General features: G+C 46.1%; 1 protein-coding gene across 6 annotated transcripts in view; it reads left to right on the top strand.

The window, feature by feature from the left end:
- The window catches only part of LOC137382793 (uncharacterized), a 190001-nt gene that overhangs the window by 105134 nt on the left and 57661 nt on the right, over positions 1-27206 (top strand). For all 6 annotated transcript variants that reach the window (XM_068055217.1, XM_068055213.1, XM_068055214.1 and 3 more), the window contains one exon: positions 2278-2413. In XM_068055217.1, coding sequence (XP_067911318.1) covers positions 2278-2413 — 136 coding nt within the window. The remainder of the gene's footprint in view (positions 1-2277; positions 2414-27206) is intronic.

Raw genomic sequence — 27206 nt, 5'->3', positions numbered from 1 at the left:
TGCCGGCTGCCGAAATGAAGATCCAAATCTGTTGGCAGAATCGCTGCCTGCATATTTATTAAAGGTAAGTATCCATTTGCATATTATAATGCGGGTCCCATTGCTGAGCAGTGGGGGAGGGGGCTGCCATGAGGCCTCGCTGCTGCTGCTGAGATCAGGATGGGGCCTTGGGGTCAGTGGCGGGCCTCATCCGTTGCTATTTTCATTCCCCCCTCCCACCCCACCCCACCGTTCCCAGCGTCGGAGAGCCTTCAAAATCCAGCCCCCCAAGTCAGAAAGCCCAAAACTCCTGACCACCATAAACCTAGACATGTGACTTCTCTGTAAACAACTTCAATAGCCAGCAAGGCTCTTTATGTTTATTTAGCCTTCATTGTCTCTTCCAGTAAATGTTTTTTTAAAAATGACATCCATGGAATCTCTTCAGTCTTTCGAATGAAGCAATTTTCACAATCTTTTAAACATATGTTTCATTATGAAGTGTGGGCAAAAAAATAGAATATGAAAAAAAATTAAAAATTTAAATTAAAAATTGATTCTGGTTCTTGAATTTTTCCACAAAGGCTAGAGAGTTTGTATATACCAGTGGTAGCCGTGGAAGACATATACTTCAAAATGTTTAAGAGCCAGTGTAAACCCAGTGTTTCTTTTTCCATTGTAGATTTAACATTTTTGGAAAAGTATCCCACTGGCCTTTCTAGGCCCAATTCATCATCTTGTAACAGGATTGCACTGACCCCCCAGGTCGCTAGCATCAATTGCTACCTTGAAGGGCTTCATTAAATTTGGGGCAGCCAACACTGGTTCATTGATCAAAATTGCTTTCAGCCTCTCAAAAGATGCTTGGCACTCCCCTGACCACACTACCTTGGGTTTCTTTTGTAGCAAATCCCATCAGTGGAGCAGCTGTAGTGCTAAAATTTGGTACAAACTTGCGGTAGAAACCACACATCCCCAAAAACCTCCTCATTTCTTGTTTAGTCTTAGGGGCAGGGAACTCCATCAATGCTTGTACTTTCGCTGTTCTTGGCAACACTTGGCCTTGCCCCAGTATATGCCCGAGGTAGGTTACCCGCACTTTTGCAAATTCACTTTTGGCAAGGTTTATCACCAAATCAGCTGACTGTAATTTTCTAAACAGAGCTTCTAGTTGTTCAAAGTGGTCCTTCCAAGTGTCACTGTATACCAGCACATCATCAAGGTAAACCGCACTGTTAGGAACACTGGCTACCACTTGGTTCATTAGTCTCTGAAAAGTGGTTGGGGCATATTTTAGCCCTAATGGCATTGCTCGGCATTGGAAAAGTCCGTCTGGTGTGACAAAGGCCAATATTTCTTTAGCTCAGGGTGTTAAAGGAACCTGCCAGTACCCCTTTAACAAATCTATTTTTTAAGAGACGCAGCACTGCCAACTCTGTCAGTACAGTCTTCCAAGCAAGGAATTGAGTAGGAGTCTGCCTTTGTTACTGAATTAACCTTTCAGTAGTCTATGCAGAATCTAGTTGAACCATCAGGCTGAGGCCAAAACGTGACTGGGGAACTCCAGCTGCTTTGACTGGAATCAATTAGATGTATTGGATTTCTGCTTTTACCTGGGCCTGTTTCTCTGCAATAAGCAATAAGGATGCTGTTTTATAGGAAAGGATTCCCCTACATCCACATCATGTATGGCTCAGGTTGTACATCCTGGTTTATCCCTACAGACACCCTTAAATGCTATGAGTAGCCTTGTCACGTCTTCTCGTTGTTCTGCATCTAAATATGAAACCATTGTGTCTAATCTCCCTAACTTTGCTTTGCTTGGCATGCTCCTTGTGTGATGACAGGCCCGCCCACCGCTGGGCTAATTCCAGCGACAGCAGGATGAGGCCTTTAATTTGGCACAAATTGCCCACTTAAGGGCCTCAATTGGTGGTGGGGCAGGAAGTCCATTCACAGGCTTTCAAGCCCCGGACTTAATTTGGCTGGAGGCTGCAAAGTGTCAGGTCTCCCCACCCCCCCGCCACCATCTTGCCCCATTATATGCTCTTCCCGCCTTCAAAGTTGCTGTGGGGAGAGCATAAAATTCCCCCACTGAGTGGGATTCAGATCTACTCATGTTGGTTTGTATCACATGTCACAGCGCTGAGCACAGCACGTAAGCTGCAACCAAGCTCATTCCCCTTGTGTGGGTTGACCTGATGCAGTCAGGAGTGAATAGCTGTCGTGCTGAGATTCACACAAGTCTCATCATTGCCTAATCATCCTCTGTTGATATATGTTTAATGTAATTTTCAGGCATAAAGCTACTTTGGTGGACTTGGCATGACACAGACCCCAATATTTATGACAGGCACTACTGGGTACCCTGGACCTCTTACATCTTCCACATGTCATTCGCTTGTTGTTTTGTGTTCCTTATAAACCTGGGCAGGTAAGTGGACAATAACAAGACTCTCTGTATATTGGATAGAGCTTAATCAATTCCAGTAGAGGGAACTACTAAAAACCATGGCCATTTTCTAGCGATCAGATGAGTGAAGTATCTGTTATTGCCAATTGCCCCAACAGTTCTTTTTATCATAGTTTCCTCCACCACTTCTCCAAAAGTCAGCATTGGTCACTGCCCGCTTTGAGTGCCATATGTGCCTGCTGGGAACCTCCACTGCTGACCCCGCCACACATTTTGTGTTCAGATGGGAGGTTCTCTCATTTCAACATCCCAATGGCAGGTTCCCATGATCCTAGGGATGCATTGCCCACTAGGGAAGCCACCTACTGTAGCAGAAATGACCCAATCCAGGGGGGCAATGCCGGACCCCCCCGCTCCCCATCCCCTATTAATCTCTGGTCCTGTGCTCCCCTTTGTAAAGGGGAGCCGATAATTATACATAAATAAAACTGTTAAAATCTTTGGGGTCCAGGCCATTATCCAGACCCTGACCCCCGAGTGGGTTCCACCTGGGCCATGAAATCAGCTGGGCGGCCAGCTTTCATTAGGTGTTACTGCGTTCAAGGATACACTGGCTCCCACTGAGGGCCAGTGGCAGGAATTCCCGACGTAAGGAATTCTCACCACCCCCACCCCCCCCACCCCCGCCTCTTATGTTGATGATCTTATTTGGGTTAGACAAAGACTCTGCACCCACATGGCCACCTGTAAACTGCTGCGCCTGGTGTGGAATCTGGTGTTTGAGGCTTCCGGCCATTTGCAGTCCTCCCACTGGCTCCCTGAACTGGGTAAAAGGTTTTCTGTTTTGCTGGTTCACACTGGGATACTGATCGACAGGCCTCTCCCACCCTCCAACACCTCACCTACAGCATCATTCATCCCATGCAAAACTAAGCAGTGAGTGAGAACAGATTATTTGTGAGTGGCATTGGAACTGAGTCGCGGCCTGTGCTCACCCAAAACCTTACTCAGCCTTACTGAAAATGTGCCGTCACTTGGTGTTCCAGCACATTTAAATGAAGCCAGTGCAATTCTTTTCTCTGCTTTCTTTTCCAGTTTTCGGTACTGGTTTTCATTATTCGCTTTTGTTGCCATTTGTTTTGACAAATGTTCACTTTTTTTGAGAATGTTTTTGTTCTCCTCACACTGTTTATGTGAAGTTTAAAGTATCCAAGCCTTTCCTACAACATTAAAGTACTGGAGTATACTTCACAACAAGTTGTTATGATCTGGAAGGTGCTGCCTGAAAGAGCAGTGGAAGCTGGTTCAAGGAATTGGATAAACAATTGAAAAGGAAATGTTTTCTGGGCCATGGTGAAAGAGCAGGGGAGTGAGACGAAGTGGATAGCTCTTTCAAAGAGCCAGCACAGACATGACGGGCTGAATGGCCACCTTCGAAGCTGAATGATTCTGTGATACCACTATGATTTAATTTTTTGCCAATGTAAAAATATCCAAGCGTTTTCTGCCAATGCACTGGAAAGCTGCCTGAATTAAAGCAGATCACGAAATGCTAACAAATAGATGGGACATGATTTAGAGAATCTTATGACATAGAATTTCAGTGCCGCTCAGGAAGCGATGAGGCATTGAGTCAAAAGTTCCTGATGGTCAGCAAGTCAAGTGAAAATGAATTACTGGAGAGTTGGTTCTAAACATCACACAGAGTGGGTAACTTTTAACTTTCATCGCCAGGCAGAAAACTGCCAGGTGCTAATTGGTCACCAGTTTTACCCCCTGCAGTTAATGGAAAGGAAAATCCAGACAGGAGTAAATCACATGGCGGGGGGAAGATCATTTCAGCAGAGGCACGGCCTGGAGCTCGATGCCGGGTGGACTGGGCCCGATTCTCCCGGTGGCGGCAAGGCTCCGTGGCGGCTCCCCCTGCTGGTGCGGGGTGCATATGCATCGATCTTTGAAAGTGGCAGGACAAATTGAGAGGGTGGTTCGTAAAGCAGATGGAATCTTGGGATTTATAAATAGAGGGATTGAGTACAAAAGCAGGGAAGTTATGCTGAACATTTATAAAGCCCTGATTAGGCCACAACTAGAGTATTGTGTCCAGTTCTGGTCACCACACTTCGGGAAGGATGGAGGGTTGGAGGATTTTAGTTACAAGGTTAGGTTGGAAAAGCTGGGTTTGTTCTCCTGCATTTATATATGTTAATGAATAAAATTAATACATTAAAATACACTTACCCACCAGCTTACCCACCGCCGTGATCTTCATAGTGGCAGCTGGCACTCCCGCACCTTCACTTCCCTGTCTTGGGAAAGCAGGCGTGACATTGGTGGGGAGAGGGGAAGATAAGATTTTTAGTGCAGGGGGTGGAAAATGGGGTCAAATTATTGTCATTAGTGCAGCTGATGTTGGGAAGGGGTGAACTGTAAGCTTTGTGCTGTCTGCGGGGGAGGGGGGGCGGGGAAGGTCATATTTGTAATGTAAGTGTTTTTTGGGGGGGAAGGGCAGATACTTAATGTTATTGTTATTGAGGGATGGGCAAGGGGCATTAGAATCTTATTTGGTACATTCTTTGTGGGGGGGTGTATCTCTTTAAAAAAAAATAAACCGGCAGGGCTGGCTGCCCTTTAAAAACAGCCGCGAGTGCCTGCACACCGGCAGTTGATGCCATTGCCGGCGTTAAAGTGCCTGCCCCCTCTGTCTGGGGTATTTAAATGAGTCGCTGCACGGTAGATCGCAGCGCCACATGGTCCGCAGATGCCGGCCGCCATTTTCTTACCGGCCGCCAGAAGCGACAGAGGTCCCTTAAAATTCAGCCCGGGGAGTGTATCTCAGGCCAGTGTAAATCAGGTCAGTGTAAATCAGGTCAGTCAAACTCAGGTCAGTGTGAATCAGGTCAGTATGAATCAGGTCAGTATGAATCAGGCCAGTGTAAATCAGGTCAGTGTAAATCAGGTCAGTGTAAATCAGGTCAGTGTGAATCAGGTCAGTGTGAATCAGGTCAGTATGAATCAGGTCAGTGTAAATCAGGTCAGTGTGAATCAGGTCAGTGTGAATCAGGTCAGTGTGAATCAGGCCAGTGTAAATCAGGTCAGTGTAAATCAGGTCAGTGTGAATCAGGTCAGTATGAATCAGGTCAGTGTAAATCAGGTCAGTGTGAATCAGGTCAGTGTGAATCAGGTCAGTGTGAATCAGGCCAGTGTAAATCAGGTCAGTGTGAATCAGGTCAGTGTGAATCAGGCCAGTGTGAATCAGGCCAGTGTGAATCAGGTCAGTGTGAATCAGGCCAGTGTAAATCAGGTCAGTGTGAATCTGTTCAGTGTAAATCAGTTCAGTGTGAATCAGGTCAGTGTGAATCAGGCCAGTGTGAATCAGGCCAGTGTGAATCAGGTCAGTGTAAATCAGGTCAGTGTGAATCAGGTCAGTGTGAATCAGGTCAGTGTAAATCAGGCCAGTGTGAATCAGGTCAGTGTGAATCAGGTCAGTGTAAATCAGGTCAGTGTGAATCAGGTCAGTGTAAATCAGGTCAGTATAAATCAGGTCAGTGTGAATCAGGTCAGTGTAAATCAGGTCAGTGTGAATCGGGGGGAGGGGAGGCTCTAGCTGGCCAGTGTGAATCAGGCCAGTGTGAATCAGGCCAATGTGAATCAGGTCAGTGTAAATCAGGTCAGTGTGAATTGGGGGGAGGGGAGGCTCTAGCTGGCCAGTGTGAATCAGGCCAGTGTGAATCAGGCCAATGTGAATCAGGTCAGTGTAAATCAGGTCAGTGTGAATCGGGGGGAGGGGAGGCTCTAGCTGGCTAATGCAGGATTCCCCCTCTTTTTCAGCCCAGCGTTGGGAGCCCTGCCACGGGCAGCAAATTCCACCCTGAAAAGCAGCAGCCTTCCACTAGCTATGCTGTAACCATTGGGGTAACACCGTGTTAGAGCATTAGACTGACAAAGGCACACAGAAGACAGTTACTTAAGGGATTGCACAAAGGGTGGTTAGTTGACTTTTGTATGCAGTATGGCCTGGTTTGATTTATAAAGTTGGTTTGGAATTTTCTTTTTGTGGTGGCTTTTAGTTTTGCCTTGTCGCCAAGAGGGCGCTGTGATGGTCAGTGACCGAGGGAAGGTAAGGTGGGGATGGTTGGTGAGTGGTGAATTGCGGTTGCATCATGAACAGCTCAGCTAGAAAGGGGCTAGCTGGAACTTTATGCCCCACCCCCACCCCAGCAGGAGCGGGCTGGGAGGCGGGTGGAGAGGGGTGTAAAAACGAGTGGGAGGCAGGGGTTCCATTCCTGTTGCCTCTCTGCCCCCGCTGCTATTTTACCTGTGGTGATGGGGGAGTCTGCAAACAGCCCACCTGCTCCAGGTCAAATGAGGCCCTTAGGTGGCCAATTAATTGCCACTTAAGGGCTTCCTCCTACTGCCTCTGGTATCTTACCAAAAACTAAAACTACACCCCCCGCCCTAGTCTCCGACCCCTACCCCTCTCGCGGGTGCCCAGCTGATTGTCCCTGGCAAGGCCTAAACCCCACTTACCTTCCTGAAGGGCAACGTCCATCGTCATGTTCTGGCTGGGTGCAGGCCCAGCAGTGGCCACCACTCCCAGTGGCCCTCTGATTGGCCGGTAGCTCTTGGAGGCGGGACGTCCTGTCTCAGAGGGACAGAAGTTCTGACCGAGGCCAATTAAGGGCCTGGACCATGCAAAATTGCTGCATTGAAATAGCGCTGGTCAGAGGTCCTTCATGCTGCTGAACATCTGTTCACGTGTATATGTTTAAGAGATGGTGTTAACTGTAGCGTTGATGTCCAAAATGGCTTTGCTAGCATTACACGCGGATTGATGTCACAATCTGCCTACTCTGCATACCTCTGGTGAACGGTCCCCGTATGTGCCAAAGCCCTCACTAAAACGGCGTCTGGAGGGGCTCACACCAAATTTATGCAGCACCAAAAACTGGGCAGTAAGGATCCTAATTTTGCTGCCGTTTTGTTTTGCCTCATTTATTCAGTGCAGCCCAATATACATCAATCACTTTAAAACTACTTAACTGCTTTTAAAGTCCTCCCGAAAGGAGATTGTTTTGCACTTATATCAGTATAATGTTACACTGTTTCAGACATTGACGTCATTACACCAGTGCACCTTAGCCCCATCCTACACATTGTCTCCGTAGTGACAGTCTGCGCTTGGTAATTGATGTTGCGTTTACTAAAGCTGCAGCCTACTTACTGTGACAACTGATATAGGTCTCTCTCTATGTCACAGAGACCTGTTAATTGATGCAGATCTGTTGTGTTCACTAAGTCACCAACACTATGCAGGTTACTAGGGCATTAAGTGAAAGGTAGTTTAGAATGTGGCTGTGGATTGTAGCATTGCATGTTTTACTGTAATCAACCTTTCTTTGTCATTTACATTCAACTTTAAATTTAGAGTCTGACAACCTTCTAGTGATGGGCATTTTAGTGCCACTCTTGGAGTGCTAATGAGCCACAGACCAGGAAAGTCCCCGCATTGACTTCTGTTCATGAGAGGCTTTCAGTGGCCCTGGATGAGGAGAGTAAAGGCCATTTTAACTGATGGGTGCAGCTCCAACGACACTCATGAAGCTCGACACCATCCAGGACAAAGCAGCCCACTTGATTGGCACCCCATTCACAAACATTCACTCCCTCCACCACCGACGCACAGTGGCAGCAGTGTGTACCATCTACAAGATGCACTGCAGCAACGCACCAAGGCTAGTCAATCAGCATCTTCCAAACCCACGACCTCTACCACCTAGAAGGACTAGGGCAGAAAATGCATGGGAACACCACCACCTGCAAGTTCCCCTCCAAGCCACACACCATCCTGACTTGGAACTGTATCGCTGTTCCTTCACTGTCACTGGGTCAAAATCCTGGAACTCCCTTCCTAACTGCACTGTGGGTGTACCTACCCCACCTGGACTGCAGCGGTTCAAGAAGGCAGCTCACCACCACCTTCTCAAGGGCAATTAGGGATGGGCAATAAATGCTGGCCTGGCCAGCGATGCCCACATCCCATAAACGAATAAAGGAAAGCTTATGGCCACCTATCCTAATATCTCTTCATGTGGTTCGGTGTCAATTTTTGTGTGACCACACTCTTGTGAAGTGCCTTGAGATGTTTCACTATGTTAAAGGCACTATATAATTGTAAATTGTTGTGAGGTAATTATCTGTGTTACCTGTGATGGTGCTGTTGCTGTTGAATGCAAACCTGTGCTATGAAGGGGACATCAGAACCAACTATGCATAGGAAGACTTGTATTTGTATAGTACCTTTCACAACCTCAGGACATACCAAAGCCTTGACAGCCAATTAAATACTTTTGAAGTGTGGTGCATTGTAAGAAACACGACTGCCAATTTGTGCACAACAGCTCCGACAAACAAATAAGATAATGATCAGATGATCTGTGTTTTTTTAAGTGATGTTAGTTGAGAGATAAATATTGAGGGCTAAGATACCATGGAAAATTCTGCTGCATTTCTTTAAATAGTGCCATGGGATCTATTACATTTGCCTAAGGGCAACTACCTAAGTCAACAGCGAGATTTCTGCCCATTCGGCCACAGCTGATATGTGGCATAAAGAGGACATTAGAATCATCTACACATGTTCAAGTTACTTTCTGTGCTGTCCTGGTGTTACGGTACCTGCCCCACAAGCAGGTCATTTTCCAGAGGACTGGGAGCTGCAAGATTCATTACATCTCAAAAGGAATTTTGAAATCTCGTTCAGTGGGCTCTAAGACGGATGACATTACACTGCAGGCTCTCTGATTATTAATTCAATCAGATGCTGCCTGGGCTGGGAATCATGCTAATATAATTTCATGTCCATTAACCTGCTTTGATGTATTTCTCGAGAGTGGCAAACTCCCTCTTTTATTAAGCCCTCAATTCAAATACGTGCCAAGAATGAGGCTGATTGATGAACCTGTTCGAGGCTTTAAAACGTCCACACAGCAGCAGACTAAGAGATTTAACAATGCGTGTGAGCAGTGAAGGAATCACTAAAGGCAAGTTTCCAAAGGAAAGTGGAGCCCTAACCTCAGTAACAAATACAGTGCCTGAACTATAAACAGCTGAACAGCCAATTACCATCTCAATGTTCATACTAGTGATGCCAGCCATGACCAAATATTAATGAGGCCATTTTCCAAATGCATGTTGGCGCTGGGAGCTTTGACAAGGCAGTACATAACATGAGATCAGCTTCCTAAAAAGCATAGGAATATTACTGTCAGAGTATGAACATTACTGACGGAGTATGAACATTACTGTCAGAGTAGGAATATTACTGTCGGAGTATGAACATTACTGTCGGAGAATGAACAGTACTGTCGGAGTAGGAATATTACTGTCGGAGTATGAACAGTACTGTCGGAGTAGGAATATTACTGTCGGTGTATGAACAGTACTGTCGGAGTAGGAATATTACTGTCGGAGTATGAACAGTACTGTCGGAGTAGGAATATTACTGTCGGAGTATGAACAGTACTGTCGGAGTAGGAATAGCACTGTCAGAGGAGGTCATTATTGCTCTCCTCGAATCTTCCCTACCATAGAGTCATAGAGTCATAGAGAGATACAGCACCGAAACAGGCCCTTTGGCCCACCATGTCTGTGCCGACCATCAACCACCCATTTGTACTAATCCTATATTAATCTCATTTTTCCCTCTCACATCCCCACCTTCCCTCAACTCTCCTACCACCTACCTACACAAGGGACAATTTTTACAATGGCCAATTTACCTATCAACCCGCAAGTCTTTGGCACGTGGGAGGAAACCAGAGCACCCAGACCAAACCCACGTGGTCATAGGGAGAACTTGCAAATGAGATTCATAGTCTCCTCTCTGTTGTCCTAGCCTGACACCCATGAGAAGATGCAATGTTTCAGCTAGGATTGAGGCCCTAATTCCCTCTTAGCTGATGTCAGTGTTCATTGTGTTAAAGGGAAAGGCGCGGGTGTTAACTGCCAATCCCAATATGATTGGACCGCTGTCCTGCACTTTATTGTGCTCATGCACAGAGCTGAACATGACTGTATTAATGCCATTCATTGTGGTGCCTGATACAAGTGTAATGCTATTGGTGCATTTTATGCTAATGGAGATGAGGAATGCCAGTGCTGCAGATTAGAGCCTTTATCACCCTAACCCTCGCCCTCAGTGTAGACTAACACAGCCAACTGCAGAGTAAAGCTTCCCTTTACTTTGGGCAACCGTGTGTTTTAGCCAGCTGTCTTCCACGCCACACCATCCTGAATTGGAAATATATTGCTGTTCCTTCATCATTGCTGGATCAAAATCCTGGAACTCCCAACCTAATAACATTGTAGGAGTACCTTCACCACATGGACTGCAGCACTTCAAGAAAAAGGTTCATTACCGCCTTCTCTGGGCAACAAGGGATGGGCAATAAATGTCAATCTTGCCAGTGACACCCACAAACTGAGAATGTATAAAATAGTGTTCGCACTGCTGTGTCAGCTAATGAGTTGGGTATGGAGTGAGACGTACAGTAGTAGTTGCAACATTTACTCATCAACAGAACATAAGAAATAAGAGCAGGAGTAAACCATCTGGCCCCTCGAAACTACTCCATCATTCAATATGATCACGGCTGATCTTCTGCCTCAATTCCACTTTCCTGCCCTCTCCCCATATCCCTTGATTCCCTTAGAGATCAAAAATCTGTCTATCTCAGCCTTAAATGTACTCAACGATGGAGCATCTGCAATCCTCTGAGGTAGAGAATTCCAAAGATTCACAACCTACTGAGTAAAGAAATTTCTCCTCATAGTCCTAAATAATCAACCCTTTATCCTGAGACTGTGCCCCTATGTTCTGGATTCCTCAGCCAGGGTTTACCCTGCCAAAGCCCATCAGAATCTTGTGTTTTTCAATGAGATCACCCCCTCATTCTTCAGAACTCCAGAGAGGATAGGCCCAATTTACTCAACCTTTATTCATAGGACAACCCTCTCATCCCAGGAACCAATCTAGTGAAACCTTGCTGTACCGCCTCCAAGGCAAGTATATCCTTCCTTAAATCAGGGGACCAAAACTGCACACAGCTTTCCAGATGTGGTCTCACCAAAGCCCTATACAATTGTAGGAAGACTTCCTTACTTTTGTACTTCAATCCCCTTGCAATAAAGACCAACATGCCATTTGCCTTCCTAATTGCTTGCTGCACCTACATGCTAACTTTCTGTGTTCCTTGTTTTTTTTATTTCCAAAGTATACTTTATTCATAAAAATCTGTAAAAAATACATGACAAAACAGTTCGAAACAGCACCAGGTCAAAAATTACAAACAGTGCAAAGGAGGTCAGTTTCCTTCAATGCAGGAGTGAGTTGCCTCACAACCCTTCCTTTTCATTTTTCATGCCATATACATTTTTCAGCAAACGAAAATTTTCCCGATACAGTTCGAGGGGTTTTCCATGGATCCAGCCCCTCCGTTCAGCTTGGTGGGGGGGACCTTACACAGTGGTCTTTCCCCATTGAGCCTTTGCTGTGGCTGCCCCAAGCTTTAGTGCGTCCCTCAGTAAATAGTCCTGGACCTTGGAATGTGCCAGTCTGCAACATTCGGTCGTGGACAACTCTTTGCGCTGGAAGACCAGCAAGTTTCGGGCAGACCAAAGGGCGTCTTTCACCAAATTGATAGTCCTCCAGCAGCAGTTGATGTTTGTCTCGGTGTGTGTCCCCGGGAACAGCCCGGAGAGCACAGACTCCTGTGTTACAGAGCTGCTTGGGATGAACCTCGACAAAAACCACTGCATCTCTTTCCACACCTGCTTTGCAAAGACACATTCCAGGAGGAGGTGGGCGACTGTCTCTTCCCCACCACAGCCACCGCGGGGGCATTGCGCGGAGGGGGCGAGACTTCGGGCATGCAGGAAGGATCTGACGGGGAGGTTCCTTGTATGAGTACACCCACGTTTCTGTGAACATCAACATTTAAAAGTTTCATGCCATCAAAGTGAATAACCTCACACTTCCCCACATTATACTCCATCCACCACCTTATTGCTCACTCACTTAACCTGTCTATATCACTCTTTGCAGCCTGTTTGTGTCCTCCTCACAGCTTATGTTCCCACCCAGCTTTGTATCATAAGCAAACTTGGATTCATTACTCTCAGTCTCTTCGTATAAGTCATTAATGCAGGTTGTAAATAGCTAAGGCCCCAGCATTGATCCTTACAGCAAAGCAAATAAAGTCTATTTACATAGTCTATTTAAAAAGAGTCTCTACAAGCTGCAGCAAACAGAACTGAGCAACTTCTCCCAATAATAGCAGGGGGATTTCCCCAACAAAATGCTGTGAATTCAGGATAGTTACATAATAAGTCTGTGCTCTATAATGCAAATTATGTGCCTAAAAACAATCCCAGTCAAAATAGTGAGGTCTCCAGTGTGTTGAAAGGGGAATTACCCAATCATCTCCATTCTGAATGGGAATGATGGTGTCATTATAGGCAGCAGTCTGAAGTATTTTCCCCACTAACCTCACCAACAGTAATTTCTAGACTCAAATCTCTTGTGATGGACTCTTTTTAATTCATGGCTTGGCTATTTTTAACTTAATTTTCATTAAGGGGCACTTAATGCCCCCATTGTACTATGAGGCTGAATTCAAGCACAAAACTGATACTAAGCGATACAGAATGACTGCACATAGTAACTGAGGCATGTATTAAAATGTATGCACCACAAAAGATATAAGCCTAGAAATCGCTGGCGAAGTTAGTGGGGAAAAATACTTCACACTGTCACGTGTAATACACCTGTCTGCTACTTTAACCCCTTTAAGATAAAGCAAACAGTCTCTGACTCTCTGAAAATAGAGTAAAACATATGAAAGTGATTTCTACGTTACACTGTCTAGCACCCTGCAGATTTTCCAGGGGAGGGTGAAAGAAGGGAAGGGGACACATAGCTCCATAACAGCTGTGTTTTGAGAGCAGCAGCCGCAGAAACTGAGCCAACCAGAAATCACCCTGGTGCAGTGACACAGCTCCTTTAAGTTACATAAGCTGTGTATTCACATGAACCTGTGTGCTAATTATGTATTTACTCAAAAATAAAAACACAGCGCTTTGCAGAGGGGTTTGTAAGAGGGATTATGATTAGTATGTTATTAGTGTGTAATGATGTTACTAATGCCTAATTGCAACATTGTTAGTGAAATTTAAACATGCTACTAAGGTGATGCTCAGAGCTTCCTGTAACAGATCATGTGAGTTAAACTTCCCCCAAAGGCTGCAGCTAGAGTCGGTGTAAAAACAAACTGAGATGAGGAGGGATTTCTTCATCCAGAGAGTGGTGGGCGAACCTGTGGCATTCTCTACCACAGAAAGCAGTTGAGGCCAAATCATTATATATTTTAAAGAAAGAGTTAGATATAGTTCTTAGGGCTGAAGGGATATGGGGAGAAAGCGGGATCAGGGTACTGAGTTTGGATGATCAGCTGTGATCGTATTGAATGGAGGAGCAGGCTCGAAGGGCCAAATGGCCTACTCCTGCTCCTATTTTTCTATGTTTCTATGTTTTCTAAACTGGATTATATTACTGAAAAAACTGTTGGTTCTCAGAGAATTTCCATTACATTTATGCCTTTTCCCTGAATGTTTGCACTTTTAAGCTCATTCTGAGGCCACCATATGATTTTAAAATACTTTGTGGCTCTGCATGTCCTCCTTTGATCACGCAGTTGACACTGTGCAATGCAGAGCAGTAAAAAAGCCTGCTGTTCCATCCGTCTGTGCCGAGTTAACATATCACATCTGGGCTGATAGAGGAGGAATAATGTAGTGGACTAGTATTCCAGAGGCCTGGGCTAATAATCCAGAGGATGAGATGTAATTTTCAAATCCCATCGTGGCACTTCAAGAATTTGAATCAAGTTTTTAAAAAAGCTGATGTCTGTCAAAGTGACCATGAAGCTGTCATTAAAAATCCAACTAGTTTTGTTCGCTAATATCCTCAAGAGAAGGAACTATATGTGACTCCCATTCAATATTGATATGCTAGACTCATAATTGCCCTCTGAAGTGTCAAACTTCAGGGTCACTAGGAATGGACAGTAAATGCAAGCCTTGACAGCAATGCCCACACCCCAAGAATGAATTAATAAAGAAAAAGAAAAATTGGCTTCACCATCCTGGGTTAGAATGGAGTAAAGTGAGGCCTTCTTCCTGCTCTTAAATGCTACCTAGTGATCTCTGTTCCAGGTTGAATGAGCATGAGAACAGGACTGGGCTCAGTTTATTACAGTACTGCACAGTGGCGCAGTGGTTAGCACCGCAGCCTCACAGCTCCAGCAACCTGGGTTCAATTCTGGGTACTGCCTGTGTGGAGTTTGCAAGTTCTCCCTGTGTCTGCGTGGGTTTCCTCCGGGTGCTCCGGTTTCCTCCCACATGCCAAAGACTTGCAGGTTGATAGGTAAATTGGCCATTATAAATTGCCCCTAGTATAGGTAGGTGGTAGGGAAATATAGGGACAGGTGGGGATGTGGTAGGAATATGGAATTAGTGTAGGATTAGTATAACATGGGTGGTTGATGGTCGGCACAGACTCGGTGGGCCGAAGGGCCTGTTTCAGTGCTGTATCTCTAAAATAAAATTAAAAAAAAAAAATATTTATCCAATATAATGAACAAAAGATGAAGTTCCAATAACAGTTGCTGGTTTCATTTTCTTTCTGTCAGTTGGTAAATGCCTGGTGAGGTACTGAGCCACACCTCTCCAGCTGGCTGGGGTGATCTCAGATGGGGCAACTGTGGGAGATGGGAGGGGTGGACGTTGGTACAATCAGACTTGGTGGCCAGAATCTTCCAGACATAAAATTCTCACACGTCGGGACCAATTCTGGGTCCCAACTCCTTGCACCTCAGTAGTGAGCCTACTGCGCAATATTACTGGGGGTGGCCGTCCAATACAGCGAGCCCACTGCAGGGGAGGCGGGCAGCCCTCACTGCATGACCAGTGGGAGCATGGCTGAGGCCGATGCAGCAGGAACAGCAAGGACGGACTGGAGCCGCCAGCAGTATCAGGGGAGAGGCTAAGACCTCATTAGGCCCATGATCATCAGAGACATCCAACTCTAGAAGTTCCGCATTCAATGGCAAGGCTGTGAGATGGGAAGACAACAGCCTTGCAATATTCTGCTAGTATCATTTAAATAGCTTAATCTGTAACGCAGCCTCCTCTTCCTGCTGTACAGTTGCCTCTTTTTACTTGCCGCGGTGCAAGCAGTGGGGGGCCCACACAACCTCAGTAAAATATCTGTGCGACTTCAATTAGCACCATCAAGTGGCTCCGTCACTGGGTTGATTGCATTCCCTCTGCTGCCAGGCGTGAAACCGCCATCTCTGTGAAGGTGTCTCCGGAAAAATCGTGAGGATGCAGCAACACGTCAGACAACCAGCATGCCATCTTCTGCCGTGTATTTGCCAGGCAGTCTGCTTCCAAAGCTGCCTCCGGCTCTCCAGGAAAACTTCCCCTCGCACACACCCCCCTCCCCGGTGTCCCTGTGTTGGAGAAGGAGAACAAACTACTAAGGTTTCCACTCACAATCATTACCCACTGATCCTTTGTTTGTTGACGTTGGGTAAGGATGCAGTTGGACTCATCAACAAGTTGGCTACAAAACAGAAAACAGAGAGGCCCCGCCCACTGGCCAAAAAGTCATGGGCAAGCCCGCCTCTGCCAGGCCTGGAAGCCACGCCCTAATTTTACGTGGCCCAGGCCCCTAATTGGCCTCAGGAGGGACTGCCGCCCCTCTGTGGCAGGAGGTCCCGCCTCCAAGAGCTGCTGACCAATCAGAGGGCCAACTGAAAGCGAAGGCCAGTGCTGGGACTGCACCCAGTGACAGGAGCATCAATGGAGGAGACCCTGGAATAGAGGTAAATGTGGGGCCCTTGCCGGGGACAATCAGCGAGGGGGGGAGGTATTCCAATGGGGGCAGCTTGTGCCACGGGGTGGCCCTCCGTGGGGCATAGGGTGATCAGGAGGGCCCCCCTCAACCCGCAAGGAGGCCGCCAGGTTTTACTGAGAAGCCTCCCGGGGGTCCTGAGCCGCCCATCCATCACTGGTAATATACCAGGAGGAGGTCCTTAGGTGGCAATTAATTGGCCACTTAAGGGCCTTAATTGGCCTAGGTGGGCAGGCTTTGTCACCTCCCCTGCCACTCGTAAAATTGCAGCAGGGGCAGGAAGGCAACAGGAATGGCACCGCCACCTCCCACTCAATTTTACGCTCCCCCCGCCTCCAGCTGGCTCCCACGGGAGGTGTAAAATTCCGGCCAGAGAGTAGGAGTTAAGGGTATCTGCTCAGACTGCCCATTAGGTGGGAAGCAGTGTTCTACAGGGATGCATGCTGGGCCCACTGTTATTCATCATTTACATACATGATTTGAACTCAGGGATCAGAAATACATTTATAAAATTTGCAGATGACACCAATTTTGGGGCTGTTGTTAATACAAAAATAAATCCAACAAAATACAAGAAGATGTTAATAAACTTGCAGAATGGGATTGTAATTGGCAAATGAATTTCAATACAGAGAAGTGTGAGATCATGCATTTTGGTAGGAAGAATAAGGAGGCCACATACTGTTTGGATAATAGGAGTCTGAATAGGGTAGAGGAGCAAAGTGTTCTAGCGGTACAGATGGACAAATCACTAAAACTAGCGACGCAGGTTAATAAGTCCGTAACAAAAGCCAACCAAGCACTGAGGTTCATTTCTAGTGGGATAATTTTGAAAAGCAAAGATGTCATGTTAAACTTATATCAAACCTTGGTTAGACCCCACTCGGAATACTGTGCAGCATTCTGGTCTCCATATTATAAAAAGGATATAGAAAAGGTGCCAAAAAAATTCACAAGGATGATACTGGCACTGAGAGGATATACTTATCAAGAAGGGCTGAACAAGTTGGAACTCTTTTTTTCTAGAAAAAATAGGTCTTTCGGGTAACAAAATGATAGGGTAGAGGTAGAAAAAATGTTTCCACTAATGGCAGCCTGTATTCTGTTTGCTTGTGTCCTACTGAGACTTCTGGCTTCCTGTGACTTTGGAGCCAGATTTCTTGCATAGATGGGCCCAGTGTCCTTTTGCACCGCACGCCTTATACAGGTCTTGAAATCCAGGACAACTTCATGGTGAGTGGGACCAACCACACTTACCGCACAGCTTGCTTGCTCTTTTTGACCTGGTTATCGTGCCAATACTGTTGGTTGCACCTAGTGCTTGCAGATGCTGTTGTCCAGCTACAATGGATTTGTATTTCCTGTGATTTTCTAGTAGTGCATCAATGCTGTGACCTTTTTTTTCCCCAAGAGGTCTTTCTGAAACACTCAATGGGTGTTGAGACAATCACAGCTCCTTTATTTGGTCCGACAGCTCAGTTTCTGAAAAATCGCTTTTCCTACCCTTACAACGGCATCTACTGAGGAACTGATCTATTGATTACTGTGGCTGTTGCCTGTAGGACATCAATTCTAGGCAGTGAATTCTAAAATTCACTTAATCACAGCTGATCTTCTAGCACTTTCCATATCTTTGCGGGATCTTTTTGGTCCTCTTCAGATAAGCCAGAGGTATTGATTCTATGTAATCCCTCATTCCCAACTGCTATCAGTATTTTTACAGCCTGCTTCTCTGGTTCTACAATCACTTGGTCTGTGAAACTTAGCTGCATTCTTTGTTTAAAAAGTTGGAACTAGGATAAGATATACATGGCCTTCCAGTTCATGCTGGAAAATTTGGTATCCCTCTTCCTCCTGTTCTTTTGCTTAAAACTTGCTTTAAGAATTGTTCTATGACTCTGCACTCTTTCCCCTTTAAGAAACTGTTGTTTAGACTAGCTGCTTGGATGGAGAAGAGCAGGTGTTTGATAGTGTTCTGTGTTTATTTTGCCTGCAACACTTAAGCTTGTATGTTTACACAGCTGTGCAATAGGCAGTTCAATTGCTTTTTCTGGCTAGAGTTTGTTTATGTTCTTCATGGTCGGGTGGTTTAATGGTTTTTTATAGCTGCGGCTGCATGAATGGAAACTCATCGTCACGCTTGAGCGATTTAATTATTTTTTAAAACTTTGGTTGCATGGATGGAGACTCTGTAATGTTCGGAGGTTTCCCACGCTTTTTGCTACGGATGCCTCCTCTAGTGGCACCGACCTCGATCAGCCTGGGAGGAGAATCGGGTCCCCTTTTTTTTTCCTCTCACGGAGCCTTTGAAAAGAATCAATTATTTTAAGCACATCAAAGCTTTTTTTAAAAATCAGTATCTCTTGACCGTTGGCACAATGACACACCCGATCGCAGGAACTTCCTTGCAGCCTGCCATTCTGTGCTTTGTCTTCTACAGCTGGAGGTAAGTTCTTTTTTTCTTTGTACTGTTTGGGCCAGTATTTCTGTGGAATTTTCTCTCTTTTGGCTGTAGGAAGGTTGTTTTCAAAGCTGTTTTACCTGTGGTCGTCAACTTAGACTTTGTCTTTAAACCACCGCTGCCACCACATAATGAGTTCTTTATGCTGTCTGATGCAGCGTAACTGAGATGCGTGGAGTCCAGTTATGTTATTTATTAACAGCTAAACTATTATATACAGTACAGAGAAAACTATTTACAGAACCTGTCTCTAGGTGTTACAGTTGTAGAGTGACTAAGACTTGTAGTCACATGACTGCATCCTGGTACTTAGCTCATTAGCATACTGAGGTCACGAAGGGAAATCACTCTTAAAGGCAATCATACAACAGAGGCGGTGGCTGCTGCTGGAGGTGACCGTACCAGAGGCTGAGGAGTGTCGCTGGAGCCAGGCCTCAGATAGGTCAGGGCTGGAGGAGTCTCATGAGGCGGGGGGGCGCGGGTGGGAGGAGGGGGGTTTGCACCAAGGGTAGTGGGGGGGCTCTCAGTGGGCCCCCCTTTCCAATGTCGGGTCCCTTGTTCAGGCACTAACGGCCTTTTAACAAGGGACCATCACCGACCCCCCACCCCCCAGAACCGAGAAGCAGCCGACACAGATTTTGTGCCGTGTTTCCCATGCAGTGACAGGGCCATGCGTCATATGACTAATTGCGGCTTCGACACACAGAGCCCTTAATTGGGGATTATTTGGCCAGTCAAGGGCCTCAATTGGCATGGTAGGAAGGCTGTTCACAGGCCTGCCCGGCCCAGACTAAATTTTGGCAGAGGTGGGTTGGTGACGGGATGCACCCCCCTCCCCATCACCGTCACCATCCCACCCGATTTTATGCTCTCCCTGCCTCCAAACACGCCTTGGGGAAGAGCATAAAATTCCTCCCAAAGTAACTGACAAGGTTAGAGGGGAGTTGAGAAGAAATTTTTTCTCCCAGATGGTGGTGGGGGACTGGAACTCATTGACTGAAAGGGTGGTAAAGGCAGAAAGCCTCATTATATTTAAAAAATACTTGGATATGCACTTGAAGTGTTGTAACCTACAGGGCTATGGACCAAGAGCTGGAAAGTGGCATTAGGCTGGATGGCTCTTTTTTGGCCAGCACAGACACGAAGGGCCAATAGCCTCCTTCCGTGTCATTAATTTTCTATGTTTCTTGTCTCTGTGGAACTTCTCCCATGTCGCAGGATGGCGTTGCCCTTTGAGACTCCTTCTCTGTTAACGCTTGTAGAATTGTGACCTTCCAGCTCCACATCACCAAGTACCACAAAGTAATATTTAAACAGTTAAAAATTATAAGTATTGTTTTGTTTTCATTTTAAAGTTTATTTTAAATTCTTAAGCTTGAGAGCACATCTCTTCAGTGTAGAGCACTGGATCTCCAATATAGGCATAGAGCTGCCGAACTGTTAATTATTATAAAGAATGTGGATGAGCCCGCTGATATAACTTCACCCTTCTGTTGATTCCCCCTTTCAGAGTAGACAGACTGGAGATCACTCCCCTGCACTGCTGATTCCACTCTTTTTAGGTGTGTGAAATGTTCCTGGGAAACCCTCTTTCTACGTTTTTTCCACATTGCTTCATTCCCTCCTTCCCTCGTCCATCATTTCCTCCCTGATCTTGTCCTTGCTCCATGCAAGTGCTGCTGTTGACATCAAGGAAAGAAAGAAAGACTTGCACTTATATTGCACCTTTCACAACCTCAGGACCATTTTACAGCCACAAAGTACTTTTCAGGGGAAATCACTTGGTCATATAAGAAACATGGCTGCCAGTTGCACACAGCAAGATCCAACAAACAGCAATGTGATAATGATCAGATAATCTGGGTATTTTTAGTAATATTGGCTGGGGAATAAATATTGGCCAGGACGGGAAGAATTTTCTTGCTCTTTTTCAAAATAGTGCCATGGGATTTTGTATGTCAAACTGAAAGGGCAGATAGGGCTTCCGTTTAGTGTCAGCATCTCCAACAGTGCAGCACTCCCTCAGTACTGCACTGATCTGTCAACCAAAATTTTATGCTCAAGTTTCTGGAGACTTGACCCCATAACCTTCTGCCTCATTTGTTACCTACTGAGTCACAAGTGACATACAGCAATATGTGGAGAATTAATGCATAAAATCTGCATCTCATCTCTGTGGAACTCCCAACAGGAAATGGTGCAACCCTTGGAGACTCTCTCTTTGAATACCAATGTGGGATCACGGCAGCATTTAGGAGAGTGTTCAACCGGCTTTTTCAGTGACAGACTGTGGCTCATTTCTTAGAACTGCCACTTAGTCAGTGCAGATGTTATAGGGCAGAATCTGTAATGATCTAGTCTTCAGCCAGCAACTAATCACATCAGTACTGCTGATTCACATCTTCTCTGTTCCCCTCCTCCGGCCAAGGTTATATGTTAAAGCTGACTCCTTATCAACCAGTGCATCCAGGGAATACTGAGCCCTGATCTTCTAGTCCGTGTGCAAAGAACTCCAAACATCCCTAACTGGCAGCGCACAAAGCCCCAAGGAAGGGTTATTTCATCTCTCCAGAGACACTATATTTCCTACAGCTGTGGAAGTCCCAAGATTCCAGGAGCACTAAATCATTCAGGCGTTAAGGTTTGCAGCCACTGTTTGCCCTGCCTTACGTCATGTTCTGTAAAGCAATATTTCCCCGCAAGAAATTAGAAGTGGATGACCAGCCAGTGCCGGGTAAATGTGCACCTTTAACGGAAGAGAGTGTCGATAATGGCATGAAATGGCTCTGCAACAGGAAAGGTCGCTCTTATCTTCAGAGGCAGAGAGGGACGTATTTCTGTTGCCAGGTCAATATGGTGATGTGGGCTCTTGAGTTGCAGAAGGTATATTTGTTCATGTGACTGTACATGTCACCGATGCACAGCAGCAGTATTGTTCGAGCAACTAAATTGCATCAGTCAAATATTTTCTCCCCTTCTCTCCTAAAGCCATTAACCCCTCGCTTGGATACAATGTTATGGTGCCAGTCACCTCACCCAGTGGCCAATGTTCATCTGTAGGCTAAACAATGAGTGCCAACAAGCTGTGCAATTCTGGGAGGGCACCACAACAACAACAACTTATATTTATATAGCACCTTTAATGTAATAAAACGTCCCAAAGAGCTTCACGGGTGCATTATAAAAGGAGATATTGACTGGAATTTCACAAGGAGGTGGTGACCCCGCCCACTGGCCGGAAAGACGGGTGTGAGCCTGTCTGCACCAGCCCTGGAAGCCATGACCTCATTTTGCGTGGCTCAGGTAATTAATTGATTGCAGTTGTGGCTTCCACCCCCATGAGGCAGGATGTCCCGCCTCCAAGAGCTGCTGGCCAGTCAGCAGGCTGGCAGCTCTTCAGTCCCAGCAGTGCCACTGGGACGCCAGCCTCAGAAGCAGGTAAGCGGGGCCTGTCAGCCAGACTCCGGTGAGGGGCGGGTGTTCCAGTGGGGGAAGATTGTGCTGCTGGGGGGGGCCCTCTGTGGGGCACCGGGTGCCTGATCAGGAGGGCCCCCCACCCCACAGCCTACAAGGAGGCTGCCAGGTATTACTGGGCAAAGTGGCCATCTGCCGCTGGTAAAATACCAGTGGGGGTGGGTAGATGATGGGCATAGTGCCTCTACCATCCTACTTGATTTTACCGCTGCCCCCTGCCTCCCAGCCCACTCCCGGATGGGTGGCGTAAAATTCTGGCCATTAGGTCAGATGACCAAAAGCTAGGTCAAAGAAGTAGGTTTTAAGGAGTGTCTTAAAGGAGGAAAGCGAGGCAGAGAGGTGTAGGGAGGGAATTCCAGAGCTTGGGGCCAGGGCAACTGAAGGGGCAGCCACCAATGGTGGAGTGATTAAAATCAGGGATGCACAAGAGGCCAGAATTAGAGAAGCGCAGATATCTTGGAGGGTTGTGGGGCTGGAGGAGATTACAAGGATAGGGAAGGGCAAGACCATGGCGGAATTTGAAAACAAGGAAGAGAATTTTAAAATGATGATGTTGCTTGACCGGGAGCCAATGAAGGTCAGCGAGCACAGGGGTGATAGCAGAATGGGATTTGTGCAAGTTAAGACACAGGCAGCAGAGTTTTGGATGACCTCAAGTTTACAGAGAGTAGAATGTGGGAGACCAGCCAGGAGTGCATTGGAATCGTCAAGTAGCACACATTACCACAGGAAACCATTAGAGGCATTGTTTTCATAAAGAAAGTAAGACTTGCATTTATATAGTGCCTTCACGATCTCAGGACAGCTACTGAAGTACTTTTGAAGTAAAAATAGAAAATGTTGAATAGTCTCAGCATGTAAGGCTGCTTCTGCGCGGAAAGGAAAAGATTTCAGGCTGGTGACCTTTCGTCAGAACTCAGGTCAATGACCTGAATTGTTAAACTCTGTTTTTCTCTCTCCACAGATAATGCCTGACCTGTATTTCCGGAATCTGCAGTATTTTTAAATACTTTTGAAGTGTAGCCGCTGCTGCAAAGTAGGAAACTCTACAGCCAATTCGTGCACAGCAAGATCCCACAAACAGCAATGTGATAATGACCTGATGGATTTATTCTTTAGTGATGATAGTTGAATGATAAATATTGGTCAGGACACTGGGACAAACCCCCCTGTTCTGCTTCGAAATTGTGCCATTGTATCTTTGGCACCTCACTGAGAGGGTGGATGGGGCTTTAGTTTAATGTCTCCATAAGACAGTACCTCCAATAGTGCAGCACTCTCTCTGTACTCCACTGGAGTGTCAGCCTAGATTTTGTGCTCAGGTTTCTGGAGTGGGACTCAAGCCCACAACCTTTTGATTCTGAGGCAAGAGTGCTACCACTGAATTCTGGCAATCTGAATTAAAGACAGAAAGTGCTGCAACTTCCTGCTGGTTCAGCCACTGTCTGAAAGAGAAAAGATCCATTAATTTTGCCAGTCTGATCTTGTATCAGAACAGCATGATAAATGTGTTCTTGCTCTGGGACCACTTACTCGATCTCCCTAACAACTGTCTGAGGCCGAACCTATCTGACCCCAAGATGAGCTTCTCACCACATATTCGCACCATCACTAAGATCGCCTATTTCCACCTTTGTAACATCGCACCACTCTGCCCCTGCCTCATCTCATCTGCTGCTGATACCGTTCATCATGCCTGTGTTACCTCTAGACTTGACTATTCCAATGCTGTCCTTGGCAGCCTCTCAGTTCTGCCCTCTGTAAACCTGAGGTCATCCAAAACTCTGCTGTGTGCATCCTAACTTGCACCAAGTCCTGCTCTCCCATCACCTACATTGTCTCCTGGTTAAGCAATGTCTCGAGTTTAAAATTCTTGTTTTCAAATCCCTCTATGGCCTTACCCCTCCCTATCTCTGTAATCTCCTCCAACCCTACAACCAATGTCCCCTCTAATTTTTGTTGTTGTGTGTGGCCGAGTCATTTAATTTAAAGGGGCTCACTTGTGCCTGACGTGCACGGGAATTTCCAGGTCACTACATGGCCAAGCAGCTTAGAGGAAACTTTGCCTCCAACCCTTCAAACTACAACAAGAGCAAATTACTGTGGCTGCTGGAAACCTGAAATAAAAACAGAAAATGTTGGAAACACTCAGCAGGTCTGGCAGTATCTGTGGAGAGAGAAAAAGAGTTAACGTTTCAGGTTGATGACCTTTCATCAGAATCAAGCTACCCCTCCAAACAATCTGCACTCCTCGAATTCCTGCCCCTTGAGCATCCCCAATTTTCATTGCTCCACCACTGGCGGCCGTGCCTTCAGCTGCCACAGCCCTAATTGCTTGAATTTCCTCCCTAAACCTCTCTACTTCTCTTTCTTCCTTTTAGGATGTTCTTTAAAACCTACCTCTTTGATCAAGCCTTTGCTCATCTGCTCTAATATCCCCTTTTGTAGTTTGGTGTCAAATTTTGCCAGCTTTCCCGTGAAGCATCTTGGGATGTTGTGCCACGTTAAGGGCTCTATCTAAATACAAGTTGTTGTTGGGAGAGAGACAAGTCACGCCGCCATTATTGTGATGCTTCTGCAAAGAAATAGGAAAAAAAATTGCTCAACACCCTTTCAAGAAAACATTTGACCTTTCAATGGTCAAAGACCATTTGGTAGTTTTCCCTGTTAGCAAACAGATGGAATCCATGAATTGTGATGGATGCATGTATGGGATTTTAGATCCAGATTTAGTTGGGCAATCGAAACTTTTCAGCAGCACTGTGACCAATATGAACCTGACTGGTGCTGAGGCACTGACTCGTTTTTGAAGCATTGAGGAATGAGAAACTCAACTGGACCAGTCATATAAACACTGTGGATACTACAGCAGGCCAGAGGCTGGGTATTATGTGCCAAGAAGCTCAACTCCTGACTCCCCGAACCCTCTCCGCCACCTACAAGGCACAAGTCAGGAGGATGATGGAATACTTGCCTAGATTCCAACTTGACCCAACTGGATACTCAGAAAATTAAAACAATGCTTGGAAAACTCTTCCATGTCAGTACTGTTCTACTGCCCTGGGGTAAGAGAAGTAGCAGTCAGTGCCACTTCACTTCGCAATGACTCTGGTCACCGCTCTCAGTGGTGTCCTTCCTTACCAACCCAACTCTGTTGCATAAATGCACTATTTGGTGTGGTGTGCCATGCATACTAGAAAAGTCCTAGGCTTGAGGCCTAGTCTGCACTGAGTTAGCCAATCCGAACTGGGTCATCAGTAGGGTACTCAGTACCTCTGATCAGGGAGGGGAAAAATCAACCAAGGTTCCCACTGCTGTTCACAACCTACTGACCCCTGATGAAAAGTGTGGGAATGTCAGGGTCAGGCTTGGCTGTGATTCCCTTTTGTCCCACATCCTTCATCCACTCCTCTCCACCAGTCACATTGGATTTCAATATTCACTGCCTTAGCTACTTGGGTACTCGAGGTGCCAGACTTGCCAACAACAGTCCAGCTGCATTCAGAGCCTTTAGGTTAGGAGAAGAGTCAGAAGGGAACAGAATATGGCTACGGTCTGGTTGTCAGTTTTAAGACAATAATCCAGACATATTCCATGACTCCTTACCTGAGTCACCGATATGTGAGCTTGTCAGAAGCTTTCTTCAAATCAACACATTTCCCTCACCCACAGGAACATAGGAACAGGAGTAGGCCATTCATCCCCTCGAGCCTCTCGTGCCATTTTATGAGATCATGGGTGATCTGTACCTCAGCTCCTTTGCTCTATACCCTTGATCCCCTTACCCAATAACAATCAATACTAACTCCTGAGACAGAGCTTTGGCTTGTTTCCAATGAGCTATGTGTTAAATAGATGTGTGATTCAGCTTGTACTGTACTTACACTGAGTGTGCAATGAAACAACACCACCTTCAGCTTCCAGGATTGGATCCTACAGACGTGTCAGAGAGATATATATTTAGGAACAGTGTTGCTCAGGCTGATGAGGCAAGATATATGCAGATGTGACAGGGTGATGACATCACCATATGACAGTGTAATTGGCATCCATTATGAAGATTATGTCATAAGGTCTTTCCCCCTGGTTTTCTTGGCTGAAAGTACTGAATCCATGATATGGTCCCACGGGCATCCACGGGTCTCCGATGCCCCTCCCATGTTATCTATCTTCAGCTGTCAGCCTAGATGACGAGTGGTGGCAGGCTGCACCGTAGCCAGTCCCAGCCATCACCCAATGTCCACAGGCGTGCACTTTCCGCAATATGTCACTGAATAAGAATAAGAGGGAGCCCCCGCTGCCTTCTGCCATCTAAAGGCAGTGGAACTAAGGGCAAATTGTGACACCTTCCTCAACACTGTCCTGGCTGAGATCCATTAATTTGGGGCTCAGCACACATGGCCACTTTAAACAATCAGCAAATTAGGGAACTGTCACAGCAATCCTGCATTAATTTGACATGACAGTTACTCTGAACTAGGATAATTAAAACTGCAGCAACACTGCAATGGCAGCATCAATGTACAGTGATCAAATCCCTCCATGGCATCGCCCCTCCCTGTCATCTCCTCCAGTCCTACAACCCTCCAAAATCTCCTTCAATTCTGGCCTCTTGCACATCCTCCATTTCCTGCATCCCACCATTGGCAGCCATGTATTCAGTTGCCTAGGCCCAAAGCTCTGGAATCCCTCCTCATACCTCTTGCCTCTCTACCTCTATCTCCTTTTTTAAGTCACTCTGTAAAATTTTCTTCTTATGGCCATGCTTTTGGACACCTGTCCTAACATCTCCTTTTGTGGCCCCATGTCAAGTTTTTTCACTCTGTGAAGCACCTTGGGAGGTTTTACTTTGTTAAAGGCACTAAATAAATGCAAATTGTTGATAAATCCAGAGCCGGGTTGAATTT

Source organism: Heterodontus francisci, chromosome 23 (assembly GCF_036365525.1).
Source record: "Heterodontus francisci isolate sHetFra1 chromosome 23, sHetFra1.hap1, whole genome shotgun sequence".
In the NCBI taxonomy this organism is placed as follows: Eukaryota; Metazoa; Chordata; class Chondrichthyes; order Heterodontiformes; family Heterodontidae; genus Heterodontus; species Heterodontus francisci.
Note: the sequence above shows the minus strand (reverse complement) of the source record. Positions and strands in the feature narration are given on the sequence as shown.